The sequence below is a fragment of the Lissotriton vulgaris genome, chromosome 11 (assembly GCF_964263255.1).
Source record: "Lissotriton vulgaris chromosome 11, aLisVul1.2, whole genome shotgun sequence".
In the NCBI taxonomy this organism is placed as follows: Eukaryota; Metazoa; Chordata; class Amphibia; order Caudata; family Salamandridae; genus Lissotriton; species Lissotriton vulgaris.
The window spans coordinates 201,918,277-201,933,940 of NC_141699.1; the positions used below are offsets into that span (position 1 = coordinate 201,918,277).

A 15,664-nucleotide genomic window follows, 5' to 3' on the forward strand; every position below is an offset into this window, starting at 1 on the left:
CATGACCATCCTCAAAGAAGCGCACAATCCCACAACCAGAGCCTGCTACATAGCCCAATATTTATGCCCTACTGTCTTCCCAGATTTATTGTCCCTCTGCGGGCTGCAGTCCAAGATGTTGTCTATTATCTGCTCCACTTGCTGAAATCAGTTTAGAGTTACACTAATATCAGACTTCATTTGGCTGCTTTTGACTCTTCCCTTCAAAACAGAGAACACATTTCCCTCTTCAAAGCTTTTATGGAGGGACTTAAAAGGGTTATCCCACCAAGTGTTACACCTGGCCCTGTGTGAAACCTCCGTATCATTCTAACAAGACTTATGGGCTCTCCTTTCCAGCTTTCTTGGTAGCCATCACTTCCCTCAGGTGTGTCAGTAAGTTTCAGGCACATTCCCTGGAAGAACCCTTTTTAGGTCGAGCTGACCTGCATTCAATGCGAAAGCATTGATTGCTGTCAGCAAGACAACTATTGTTACCCGTATTTGGGAATGTGGACACAAGAGGTGCACAAGCTCAGATTTCACCTCATGGGCGCGCACGACGCCGTGCCCCTCTCGTGCCTCATTCCCATGCGCAAACACAGCCACACTGACGCATGCGCACACACATTCCCACGCGCACACACGCATCCCCTTCCTCCCCTCCCCACACACGCGGGGCTTACATACACACACAAACGCGCGCACACACACACACACACCCTCCCAACCCCACTCACCGGGCACACGCAGGGCTTCCATCATTGTTAGAGATGGCGGGGGGCTGTGCATAGCTGCGGGTGGATGGCGGGCGGCACGTCTCAAAGCAGAGCGTCGGTCTGACGTATTAGGCTCTCACCCAATTGTCACTCTGGGTTTGTTGCCTACGTCATTCCCGGCATGCTTTGCTCGTTTCTGACTGCCATGCGCCGGAAGTTTCAGTTTCGTTAGCGCTCGCTTGACCCCTGTTAAGCGAGTGTGTGTCATCGCTGGAGCTGGGAGGTGTGCGGGGGATTTCAGGAGGCACGCCTGTGGGCTGGAAGCTACGGTGTGAGGAGCGCCACAAACACCCAGAGCTTCACCGGAGACCGCTGGCTGCGCACTTGGGACTCGGCGGAGGCAAGGGTGAGTAAGTGCGGGGCCGGACCGCGGGGGAAGAGAGGTGGGACAACGCGGGTGGAAGTGTCATGAATGACCAGAAGATTAATTTTCCCAAACAAACCAATTTAGCGACCAAAGGGCACGATACTTGGTAACTCAGGATGCATCGAAAAGAGAACGTAAAGGTGGAGAGGCAGGGTAGTACTCTGTAAGTGGTAGACAAGCTTAAGCAAGCGTGGAGGAAGTATTGGTGTAATTACCAAACGCACGGAGCGGTTCCCCGGCTATCAATCGGCGTTCAGAGGAAGGATTTTAAAGCATGAACATTGCAATCATTGATCCTCTTGCTTCTTCCTTTTCTTGCATAGACGTTCCTGTTGAAATGTACAGCGGGAAACAGGGAGCAGGATTAAAAACTCCTTGCGTTACAGCTCTGCAGAGTACCGTTTACATTGGCACTTCACATATGAAATAAACTGTCATTTGAACCTAACAATGATGTTTTCTTATTTCAAATTAATTAGCTAATGGGCCTTGCTGTGCACGAGGGCACGCCTTATTACCACGCGTTGCAGAATACCCTGATTCAGCTACATTGTGCGTAGAATTTTGAAAGAAAATCGCTTTAAACTGATGTGCATGATGGGACTAAGTTGCCTGCCAAGTGTAAAGAATTGTTCAGGTGCACACCAGGATCGGACAGAGGGGCAGGTTAGGGGGCACTTTGTGATTAAGATATTCACTTATATAAACGCTATACTGGATTGGCCTCAAGCGGGCAGGTCACTGTCCCTTGTATGTGTACCTTCGAGCCACGCCGTTAGGTGGTGTAAGGCGTCATCAGGCGGAACTGGGGGGCTCATTACACTTAGAAGACTCAGAAGGCGCTGCAGGCCGCCCTGTGGGCTAGGTGTGTGCCGGATAATTGTGCCAAACACTGGCTGTTGGAACTGAACATTACCAACGGCGTGACAAGTTTATTACCGTGAAGAGAAGAAGAACGGCCCACCAGCTGGCACATAACGAGCAGCACTGGCAAAGCGGTGGAGGCTGTCCCCTGTCAGATATGACATTTGGCAGGAAAGAGTACGTGTCTTCACATATACTATTCTCAGGGGAAGAGAGGAACGAAAAAGAACCTGTGAATTACAATGGGTGTAAGGCTACTGAAGAAAGACGGAACACTATAGGGAAATGCGTTAATTGACTCCATCGACGTGTAGTTTTAATAAATTAATATAAAAAAACGATCTTATGTTTACACACGTTTCTAAGAAGTAAAATGTGAGTGCAGGAGCATTTCGTCACCACTTATGAGAACTTATATTTGTCAATTGCAAACGTTACTATTTGAGCTTGCAACTCGGAATTGCGTCCAAGGAAGTGGGAGGCGATGCCATTTGTGTATCAATAGCCCTTTTTATTATCCTGAATGTCATGTGGCCATTCATTTCAAAAGACCGCTGCGTTATATATCGTAGTGTGCTTCACCCACAGCTCTTTTTTATCACATCAGTATTGCTGGTGCCATTAGTAGAAGTTGGGTCTTCAGTTTTTTAGGTCTTGACCTGTTTTCATGTTTTACCCACACTGCCCAAAACCAGTGTCCTTCACTGTCCCGTGCCTGCTCCTCTCAATGCTCTGTGTTTGTGTCCCTCAATGTCCAATGCCTGTCCCTCACCCAAACTCTCACCCACCCTTACACACCCTCACCCATACAACACACTCACCCTCACACCCCCTCACCCTCACACCCCCAAACCCTCACACCCCCAAACCCTCACCCACCCTCACACCCCCACCCCCCACACCCCCTAACCCTCCCTCACACCCTCACTCACCCTCACACACCCTCGCAACACTCGCACCCTCCCTCACTCGCCCTCACCCACCCTCACCCGCCCTCACCCTCACAACCCTCACACACCCTCACCCTCACAACCCTCTCGCCCTCACACACCCTCACTCACCCTCACACCCCCTCACCATCACACCCCCTCACCATCACACACCCTCACCCTCACACACCCTCACTCACCCTCACACCCCCTCACACCCTCACCCACACTCACCCTCACACCCTCTCACACACCCTCACAACCCTCTCACCCTCACAACCCTCTCACCCTCACAACCCTCACACCCTCACAACCCTCTCACCCTCACAACCCTCTCACCCTCACAACCCTCTCACCCTCACAACCCTCACACCCTCACAACCCTCTCACCCTCACACAGCCTCTCACCCACCCTCACCCCCTCACCCTCCCTCACTCACCTCACACACCCTCACAACCCTCTCACCCTCACACACCCTCCCCCTCACAACCCTCACACACCCTCACAACCCTCACAACCCTCACACACCCTCACTCACCCTCACACCCCCTCACCCTCACACCCCCTCACCCTCACACCCCCTCACCCTCACACCCTCACACCCCCTCACCCTCACACCCCATCACCATCACACCCCCTCACCAACACACCCCCTCACCAACACACCCCCTCACCAACACAGCCCCTCACCCTCACACACCCTCACACACCCTCACACACCCTCACTCACCCTCACACCCTCACAACCCTCTCACCCTCACAACCCTCTCACCCTCACCCACGCTCACCCTCACACCCCCTCACACACCCTCACAACCCTCTCACCCTCACAACCCTCACACCCTCACAACCCTCTCACCCTCACAACCCTCTCACCCTCACAACCCTCTCACCCTCACAACCCTCTCACCCTCACAACCCTCTCACCCTCACACAGCCTCTCACCCACCCTCACCCCCTCACCCTCCCTCACTCACCCTCACACACCCTCACAACCCTCTCACCCTCACACACCCTCACCCTCACAACCCTCACACACCCTCACAACCCTCTCACCCTCACACACCCTCACTCACCCTCACACCCCCTCACCCTCACACCCCCTCACCCTCACACCCCCTCACACCCCCTCACCAACACACCCCCTCACCAACACACCCCCTCACCCTCACACACCCTCACTCCCCCTCACTCACCCTCACACCCCCTCACCCTCACAACCCTCTCACCCACGCTCAACCTCACACCCCCTCACACACCCTCACAACCCTCTCACCCTCACAACCCTCTCACCCTCACAACCCTCACACCCTCACAACCCTCTCACCCTCACCCTCCCTCACTCACCCTCACACAGTCTCACAACCCTCTCACCCTCACACACCCTCACCCTCCCTCACTCACCCTTACTCACCCTTACTCACCCCTCTCACCCTCACACCCCCTCACACTCCCTCACACACCCTCACCCTCACACACCCTCAACCTCACACACCCTCAACCTCACAACCATCTCACCCTCGCCCTCACTCACCCGCATAACAAAACATAGCATAGGATAACAAAACACAGACTAGCATAGCATAGCAAAAAAGCATAGGATAGCAAAACATAGCATAGCATAACAAAACAAAGCAACAATAGAAAAACATAGCATAGCAAACACAACAACACATAGCATAACAAAACATAACACAGCTTAACAAAACATATAATAGCATAGCAAAACATAGCATAGCATACCAAACACAAAAAAGCATAGCATAGCATAAAAAATAGTAATGCAAAACAAAGCATAGCATAGCATAATAAAACACAGCATTGCATATCATAACAAATCAAAGAATAGGATAGCAAAACAAAACATAGCATACAGCATCACTCAGCACCCCCACAGCATCACTCAGGGGCACCACAACGTCACTATGCAATACCACAGCATCACTAAACGCCACAGCATCATTCGTTCGCCATCACAACATCACTCAGCGCCACCACATCATCAATCTGTGCAACCATTCAACAACAACTGGTTCAAATATGTTCTCTCAATGTTTCAAGCTTTATCACAAATGTAACAAAAAGATGTTAATATTTCACTTCTGTTCTTGGATTTTCGTCCCAGTAAAATACACTGAACATAATCTTCACAAGTTATTTACAAAAGTTTAAGCTATTGCCATTATAAATTACAATAACTTTTTTTTAAGTATTCATTATTAAAAAAAATTAAAAGCCATTGTTATTTAGAATATCAATACATGTAAGTCACGTAAATACAACACATATTGCATTACAAAAGCTATAGGTGTCACATTTGCGAAAGTTATAACTATTAGCATTGTAAATAACAGAGCTATTAATTTTGCTATTTTCAAAAGCAAAACATAAAAAATGTGTAATTTACAATACCAATAGCTCAAACTTTCCTAATGCGAGACCTATTGCATTGCAAATGCTTGTTTCAAATGTAGCACAATATAGTAGTTCTAAGGACAAATCCCCAAATCCTCCTTAAGGTGGTCTCTAGTTTCAACTTTAATTAAAAATATAGAACTCCCAGAGTTCTTCCCACATCCAGAGTCAGTAGCAGAACAAGCGCTTCACACATTAGATGTCAAAAAGAGCACTTGTGTATTTCATTGACAGGACTAAGCCCCTCTGTAAGACGCAACAGCTCTTTCTCCTTCTCCAAACCAAACAAACGCTGTGCTCTCTCTAAAGCAGGTATAGCATGCGACTCTACAGCACTACATGCCATGAACAGATGCTTGCAAGGTAAGTAAAAGTTTCCTTACCACATATAATCCCCATGTAAAAATTAGCTATTCCTAATTAGCTAACAGAAAATATTAAAATACAATCCCAAATGTATTTATCAGCTCCTAATGTACAAAATCCCCAATGTGTAACATAGCAAATACCATTCCATGACACGAATCATGAAAATTCAGCAGCAGGTATATAAAACCTCACACCCATCATTCCCCATGTAGAAAATAGCAATTCCCATTTCCCTAACAGAAACAAATAAAGTACATACCTGATAAATTGAACAGTTTAAAACCGTAGTACCCCCATGTTATAAATAGCCTATGTATTTGTATTTGTATTTATACAGCACATAAATCACCCGTAGATCTCTGAGCGCTAGCAGATTCTCAGAAGAGGAAATAGGTAGCCAGGCAGAGCTAGAAGAGCCAGGTTTTTAGGTTTCTTCGAAATCTCTGGTGATTGGGTTCAGTCCTAATGTGCTGGGGCAGGGCATTCCTTGTTTCTGGGGCTATTTTAAAAAAGGACCTGTCGCCGTTTCTAACTGTACGGACTTTGGGAACAGTTAGGAGAAGCTCGCTAGTGTATCGGAGGGTTCTGATCGGACAGTAGTCTGTGAGTTTTTTTCTAGGTATTTAGGCCCACGTCTGTTGATGGTTTTATGGACTAGGCAGCATAATTTGAAGTTTATTCGTTTTTTTATAGGGAGCCAGTGTAATATCCGGAGGCTGGGCGGGAAGGGGGTACGGGGAGAGATCAAGCACCATTCTGGCAGCGGTGTTTTGCTGGACCTGGAGTTTTGCCAGGAGACTTTCGTTAATGGAAGCAAGCAGTGCATTGCCATAATCCATACGGCTTATAAATAAGCCTTGAATTAAGGGCATGCGGGACGGAAGGGGGATCCATTTAAAAATGTCTTAAGACTGTGCTCTGCGGAAACATACACCCTACATATGATGGAGCTAATTAGAACTCATTTTCCTAACAAAAACATATCTCCTACTTCTACTTTGGCAGATCTGTATTACAGCCTATTAACACCCATACCTGCCCGTTACAGAAGTCTGTTTGAGTTGTTTCATTGCGGCTGTTTGGGATCCAGCCATGTAGTAGTTAAACCACATAATTGTTAGGAATGTACAATGAAATAAAGTATCATTTAAAGCAAAGAAAAAATTCACATTTCTTATATAGATGAAAATACCCCCAAAGGCTGTCTACCAAGAAAGTAATGGTTAATGAAAGGGTTTGTGAGCTATGGACCATTGGGATATGTTATGTAAGCTTAAAAATGACACTTTTTCTAAGTGCTGTCTTTGATATATTGGTAAAACAGCACTACTACTTCTTGTGTGACTTTGCAGCCAGCAATTCAATTGTTAAAAAAGTGTGTGCTTCCCAGACATTTGTAATAAAAGCCATTAAAAAATTCTGTTAGGTAAACCATGACAAATGCTGAAAACCGATTAAGCTTCCACTGTGTACATGTAACTGCGCAGTCACCAGTAGACACTGAGAGAATGGATCCCATCATCCCCAATGCTCGTTTCAGTGCGTCCCAACAAATAATAATGCTTAACGTGCACATGAGAACCTGGTTATTTCACGTCCCTCAAGTCTAATACAGTACTTGTGCTTGAAAAAGTACACTCGCCTCTAACACAATTAAGGGAATTCTTTGGCAAAATGGAAGGTGTAAAATGTGTTAAATTCACAAATCCCAATGATCTTTGTGTTGGCAGTAACTTGTACATAGTCTGCAGTCCATCAATAGCGAAAACAAAATTTAAGAGGTTGAAACCTGCATTTAATTTTTAACACAGAACCTCAAAGTCCTCAGTTAAAAATAAAAAAAACCTCTTTCTTAGCATGTGTATTTCACATCCCCTGAAGTTGCGAGGCATGGAGTGGCATGAAATGGGGGTGCAAGTTTAAGATTTTCAGTGACTTCGCTAGTTAGAGATTCAAACGTTTGTCATCCAAGGTGCAATTAAGTTCCTGCCAATTCAAATGTCTTGGTGTCCCTGCCGGATATGATCTAATCTTAACACAACATGTAATGAATCTAGCTTTAAAAATACATTTCTGATTAACTAGCCGAATGCTAGGCACAGTTGGACCTGGACTGTCAGATTCGAAAAGTGAGTCAATATTATGTAGGCTCGTCATTATACTGTCAGGCCAACTCGCCAGCATGGCCAAAAAGACAGGCAGCCCATAGTTTAAAGTTGGCAGCAGATTTGCAAGTAGACTGCGCAACATAGGTGCAAGTGATAAACCAGACAGGATTTTAATCCGTTTCATACATGAAATATTAACACCGTAGACTTTTGATTTTAATAAGAGCAGATGACAACTACCTCGTTCTTCCAGCCACAAATCGAGATCCTTAAAATCTGCATTACAACAGTTACTGGGGGTTCATTGACTTGTTTTTTTATTTATTTTTTACCTGTGATTGAAAACTACAGTTTTAGTCGTATGAATGCTAGTGGGAGAATGGTGGTTATTACAATAATCCACACGGAGTCCCTGCCTCAGTAGGTTGGAAAGACGGCCCAGCATCACCTGGAGCTGGGGTTTTCCTGAAAGTGGGTGGGGTCGATCCTCCCTTGACCAGCCTCTCCTCAGACCGGTCAACTCTGTATTCCCTTCCGCCACATGACTCCTCATCTTTGAACCGTTCGTCTTCTCCAACCTGGATCTCCAGCACGACATCAATCGTCTTCTTGTTTGCTCCGGTTCAACCTGACACGTGTTGAGCAACTGAGACTGCATGGTTGGTTCAGATTAACTAAACTCCAACACATTGACCCTAATGTGATTGATTATGCTTTTGTTGAACTTTTATTACTTTATTTAACTTCGTATGGGCATTTACATTCTTGGTATTTTTTTTATTGTATTGTTGTTTGACCAATTATTAACGCTTTCTCTGAGGGAAGCCAATGTACACTGGGCGAGCCAAGGATTCCTTACAGAAACTGGATTAACTCGGTGTCTGATTATTTTCGCCTGTGGAAGCCCAGTTAGAGCTCATGTCACCATCTCTACACTGTCATCTTATTCCAATTGTCTAGAAGTGGAATGTCTTGCAGAATACAAATTACTGCGTGGAGAGGCTTATTAGATGCATTTATTATTGAGACTGATTCGATGTGATGAGGTAAACAGGAGCCACGGACATAGTTGTTTTACTGATAACTAACACAGAACATGAGCATGGAGCACACTCTTCTTCCAAGCACAGATATTTACATGGATTAGTTGAAATGGTGACCAAATCCAGCAAGAGTTGAACCCAAGCACATCTGTCCAGTAACTCAACAGCTTTGAATCCAAGCCTCATAGTAAGACTAAGATGAGTTGGAGTATGTTTTGGGGATTTGTAAGGGTTCATGCCACAAACAATCTGCTGAGTTGTGGGTGGGGATGCAATTTGTCCAAGGGAAATAAAAAGAGCAGCACATCTCTAATGATGACTTGCAAGAGACAGCGCGCCAAGCCAGTCATGTAGTCTGTCCATGAATGGTCACTCTGTTGTGAACAGTGCAAAAGATATTAGTGAACATTGGTCACAAGAATACCAAACCGTAGTGTTCTAATATAAAGCACAATAGGTGTTTGAGGCACATCATTTGTAACCAGAAACCTGCTTGTTTTATGTACAGGCATATAGGACGAAGGTATCAATAACAGAAAAGGCTGTGGATTAGTAGAAAGCAGTCCCACCTTCTTCATTAACCTTTCAAGGCAGAAATCCCTGTGACTGAATGTGATGTCATGGCTCATAAGTTCCAAGAGAAAACTGAGAATAGTTCCCGCTAGCTCAAATAAAGGTTGATGTTGACAGTGCAACACCTGGAGAGGGGGCACAAGGGATGTTTCCAAAATGTAGAACTGGGCTATGGGAGCTGATTATGCGCTGTAGGCTTATCTCTAGGGCTGGGGTTGTTGAAGGGAACATCTTTGAAAAGGATCCCTGTCCGCCTCTGTTTTCGACAGCTCTTCTTTTGTGAAGTGGCAGACTACTCAGCTGTGTCATATGCTGGCACCAGGTGCTTGACAGACTCGCTATCTGCATTTGACAGGTGTCCGGGCTCGTTACAACGCAACATACTGCACTTGGGCATACAATATTAAGAGGCGCGTGATTCCCTTCACTCCCCCGACAGAGCGCATCTGGCACCTCTTTCCCATCTTCTTTCATATTATCAGGTTCACAACTTACAAAAATGATAAGTATCACTTTTCAGTATAGACGGGCCTCTTGTTGAATATAGTGTAAGCCATACAAATATTTTTAATACTTAAAAACAAAATAGGATTACATAGATTTTTTTACTTTAAGGCATTCTCCTTTGTTTTTGTAGTTGTACAGCATTCAAACAGTACTGTACAATACACAGGACTAGGGTTCTTTTTTACTCTAGCACACAAAACCATAACAAAGAACATACAATAATAACTTTGACATCAGTTGTGTAAATAATCAAGATAGTAACTAAATTATGATGACCTGTATTAGGTCTCAACTATGCCACAGTGCTTCATGTGATATTTTTTACAATACTAAGATGAATGTTTACTACATCCATCCATGTTTTTGCTTTGAATGTCACAATTATTTTTAGAGCTGAAACGGGGAGGTTGGTGTTTACCTTCCACCCTGAAACTTTTAATAGACCACCTGGTTTGACACTATTTTGCTATTCCTGTATGCTGTCATCTTTCGCTTTTTGTATTTTTTTGTATTCCTCCCTGCCCCTTTCTCTTCAGCTGTAGTTCAACAGCAAAACTGTAATTCTGCATGTTTTACTGCAGCACCACAGCTGTTTCAGGACCTAAAAATATAGTTCAATCAGTTGTTTACATCATAATTATGTCTTAATCAATGAAGCAACACCTATCATCTAACATCTTAGCCTGTCATATGGCCTTGCAGGTTGTTGGAGAAACAATCTTTTTTTTTTTGTACGTAGCTTTTATATTTGCCCAGTTTATGCCAATGAGGGCAGAATTAATTCTTCTCATGTAACTTCTCATACTGTGCTTGAAGTCTGTACCTATAGGATTTGTACTTTTAAAGTAAGCCCTATTGTGAAAATCAGTACTGTCCTTGAACAGCCTTGCTAATCCATTCTTTAATGTTGCTCATTCTGTTATTTTGCAATATTTCTAGGCACGATATATTTTACTTGGTGAGCATTCCTGGCGGTAGCCTCTGGAATATTGTGAATCAAACTCACTACGCATTTAGTTTGTGCTATTTATATATAGCCCTGACGTGTTGGTCATAAAGTTGGAGGAGATAACCATTTTGATTCATAGGGACTGGAGTAACATGTGATCAGGTCTCTTATGATGACTTCCCTCAGTCTGCAGAATAGCACTTTCTTTATATTGGCCTACTGTTGAGTATTTCCCGTTCCAGATTGTATCATATCGAATACATTTTTCTTCTTGCTTCCCAAACATTGCTGAGTATATTTCAGCTGAGTTTATTTAATCTCCGTTCCCATTGTCTTTCGTGCATGTGAATAGTGTCCATCATACACAATGCTTCATATAGAATTAATCTAAATGCTTTACAGAGAATTTATCTAAAGGTTGATTCTGTTATTGGTCGTGGTGGAGGTGAGGCTCTTCCTTTTCTGCCTCTTCCTTCATTAGGATAGAAGCACCGTTTGGCTTTGAAACATAATTGATTCAGGCCCTGAAAGGGTATGGCTTCAATCAATAGTAGATTGTATCCACCTGTATTTGATTGCTATTTGTAATCTACATCCCTTATTGTTTTATAGACTTTTTCTGTCAGAATAAAAGTTTTGTGGGTGGTATGAGATTGGTTCAGTGTATCTGAGAAGGAGATTCATAATGCTTTTTACTCAGTTCCAACTGTGATTTGTCCATTCATATTTTTTAGCACTAGATTACTAGAACAGATTATTTAGGAATATGTTTAGTATGATTAAATGCTGAACATAAAATGTACTTGTCATACGCTGCAACTTAACATATAGTGGACATTTTCTGAACTTCCTTCAGTTGAGTGACTAAGAGTCTCATTCTTAACATTTATTGCTGTGAATGTGAGTTTCCGAGTTATTCGGAAATGTTATTAAATCGAGTAGGGTCATCAATATCCTACATTTATTATCTGTATTGTATTTCATCACAGTGCATATTGAACCATAGTCATTTCGAGACACAAATAGCTCTAGGATGTGTAGCTGGACTCGTTGTGATGATTATATTATTTTATTTCTTGTTCATTATACAATACATGGAGCTATATTACAAAACCATAGATTGTAATGCTCAAGCACACCCATGTTCCGACATGACCAGAGAAATTTATATAATGGATCAACTATATCCATTACATGTAGACATATTTTACACAGAATAAGTTGTGACCCTCTTCGAATACAGCAGACATTCAACACCCCCAATTGAAGTATTGTACTGATTTTAAATGCACAATTATCAAGGTTTCTATGTAGTTGTCCGAAAACGTTTGGCCTAAACAATTTAATCAGTGTTGGTTATTTCTCATTGTAGTGTAGGCTGCATAAAAGAGGAAGCACACTTTTATCAAATGTTTATCCCTGCTTCATTCGTTGTAATTTACCTTTGTACCAATAAATATGTTCATTCCAAAACGTTTCATGTGGGAATTGATTGGGCAGAAAATAATAGGGGAAGTTCTCCCTTAAAGACACAATATAGTGAATATGTCGGGAAGAAAATCACGGTGACAGAAGTAAAATTAACATCACAAATGACTCATCATATGTACATAGGGTCTAGCTAGTGGCCCCAGTTACTGTTCCCCAGTGCTGCATCACGAACGTCACTTTTCCAATATCTGATTGGAATTGAGACCAAGTGTGACTTTACTCACGGATTAGCACTTTTAAAGTTCACTCCTAACAAAAGTACAACACAAACTAGAGAATGGTGAAACTTAAACACATCGATCAAGCTCGAAAATCCATAAAACGAGGAAAGGCCTTAACGTTCGACTGGTTGGTGGTGCCAAATTACTGAAAATATGGTTGAAAACTACCAGCTTCGTTTTGCTTGGCACAATGAAAATATTTGTTCTAGCTTACAAAACTTCGAATATAGGAATAACTATATGAACTGTAACTGTGAATAAACACAAACTAATCCAACTACTTGACTTAAAACATGTTTTGGGTGTTTGTAAATCTTAAGACTTGTATGTGTTATATATGTGTGTATATATATGTATGTCTTGAATAAACTATATTTACAAATTACATTTACTAAGATCCAACACTATGTTTTTAGGAGCTGTTTGATATAAACCAGCATCACTTGAATGTGCTAGGCGTCGGGCACCCTTCCTTAGACAGACTATGCCAAGTGACTGCTTCTCATGGGCTCCACAGTAAACTGACCGGTGCTGGAGGTGGTGGCTGCGGCATTACTTTACTCAGACCACGTAAGATGGCTTCTTTTGATATTAAACCTTATTAAGTAGTGGGTCGAACAGCATCTCTTTTATATGCAAATAAATTCATAAATATTAATTGAAATCTTTTTTTTCAGTCGATTTTAGCAATTTAACACAAAATGAATAGAAATGTATAGAGGCTTCTGAATTTGCTTAATTTGCAGAGACATTGGGAAGTTTCATCTGCAATTTCTATTTGGAAAAGGCTAAGATGTAGTCATGTATTATGCGTTTTCCTAAGATTATGTGTTATAATAAAATGTTACAAGTCTTTCTAAATTGTGCTTAGTCACATCTTTTGTTAGCAATGTATGCATGTTTGTTAGATTACCACTCTTGTGTGGCCTTTACAATTTTTGGTAAAAATATGTAGGTGAACCATGATAAACATATAAGCCATAGTTGGACAGATTGATGGAAAATTGGTTAATTACTGCAGAAGATTTTAAATGTGAAAATTTTGTACAATATTGAAAGAGTGAGTCTGAGAATCCTGGTATGCACCACACATTAAGTTGATACCACTAATTACATGAAATGAACATACAGTTATGTTACTAATTCTTTTCTGGAGCACTTGCATCCCAAAAAGAGGGGTCTCTCAGTGTTGTGCAAGAGGGAAAGCAAAAAGAATACTGGTAATAGACTAGATGATCCTAAGAAGAGGATTGCTGCTTTCTGTTATTGAATTTGGTATTTAATAACCAGGTCATAATTTTTTAATGAAACTTCAATAAATCGTCAAAATCGTCATAGCTCAAATTGGGCCGGAGGGAGGTCCATAATATTGGACCTTTATACTATAAAACATCTTCTTCTGAACCTGTTTCTCTGAAAGAAAGGAATTTTGAGCAAGATCGTTGGAGAAAAGTAAAGGGAACTCCAGTATCATGGAAAAGGGTTAAATCAGCCCGAGTGCTCTGCACAGAGGGGCTTCCATACAACCTGTTTGTGAATAGGTACCATTGGAACCGATTACTGATCAATTACGTGTGACAGTTTCAAAGTTGAGTTTTAAGTTCCCTTTCTTAAAACAGAAATATATGCTTTATTTCAGTGACACGATGGACTGTCTGCGCATGTTGAGGTGAAAATTCAGCTCCTATGTTTAAATGACCCTGTTACACCTTCTCACACAGTATTTGTTTTACAAACCGTGAGAAGAATAGTGAACTCCAACAAATGAGAGGTCTCCGAACACCAATAACTCTCTATAAACTTATTTTTAACTGCATCTGTATCTTTAGATCCATCGTTGAGTTTATTTGCGGTATATCTCTAATGACAAATGTAGATTGGGATTTCTGTTGGCTAGTTATGAGCTCATTTTTTGCCCAGCTCTGATTTTCCAAGATAGTTTACAGTTGTATCACATTGATTTTGTGAATCAGGAAAGTTGTGATCACTACATATGGCCTTAGAAGAATGGCATCTGTGTTTGAACACCGAAGCCATATTTGTGGTAAGAGGCCGAAATTATCATAGTTTTCGTTGCATTGTACATCACACTGTAGGGTGGTGAGTGTTATCCCCATCTACTCCACTCCCTAATGTGATAAGATAAGGAGTGGGTCTTGGTAAGGGGAGCAAGAGGATCATGACCTCTTAATGTACTGGAGCAGCATGATTCTCACCAAAGTTTAGTCAGAACTCTGCACTTAAAAAATTTCTTCTCACGATTTGTGTAGGTTTCAGACTTTTTGGCGATTCCCAAAATACTTCTCCTTTTGTCACTTGGTAGAAATAATTGACTTCAACTGCCGAGGAAATATGCATTTTCACCTTTAAATGTAGTCTTTTTAAAATGGAATGTATATTTAAGGTGAAACTTTTAATAAGCAGGCACTAAGATATCATTTTCAATTTAACTAATATTCTTCTTCCCAAAGCTATTTGCATTGAATTGTAAAATGCAAGTTAAAATAACAGAAAACATAATGTATTAGACGTTACGGAAGCGTATCAGAGGTCACCTGGAATTTCAATTAAAGATTATTGATCAGATGTAACATACTTATTAAACTCATTGTTATTTTAAACTGTACAACCTTCAGCAAATGGTGTATGCCAAACTGCTATTTAAAAAAAATGATAATGCTGAGCAACTGTCTGTAGCAAATGATATATGGAATATATGCTGAACTGCAGGCTTTAGCAAATAATATATGGTGAACTACTACCATGGACGCCCAAGAATCTAGAGCGGATAACTTGGGCAGACTCACTGATGAGTTTCGACTGCATAAGACCGTATCCTTGCTTGAACCCTACATGGACTTTATTAGAAAACCCAAAGATAGGGCCTTATAGGTTCAATTTAGAATGGGAACCCTACCAGTCCGTGAACGCACCTCTAAATGGAAACCCCCCTATCAGATGCTTGCCACCTGCCCGCACTGCAGCACTGAACTGGAAACTATCCCACATGTTTTTTTTGTCTGCAGTGCCTACAATAAGCCTAGATCCAAATGGCTAAAACCTGTCTGT

General features: G+C 42.3%; 1 protein-coding gene across 2 annotated transcripts in view; it reads left to right on the plus strand.

Moving 5' to 3' along the window:
- Nucleotides 1–15,664, plus strand: part of MVK (mevalonate kinase) — a 143,495-nt gene that overhangs the window by 114,465 nt on the left and 13,366 nt on the right. For both annotated transcript variants that reach the window (XM_086943113.1, XM_086943112.1), the window contains one exon: nucleotides 13,012–13,165. In XM_086943113.1, the coding sequence (XP_086799239.1) occupies nucleotides 13,012–13,165 (154 nt within the window). The remainder of the gene's footprint in view (nucleotides 1–13,011; nucleotides 13,166–15,664) is intronic.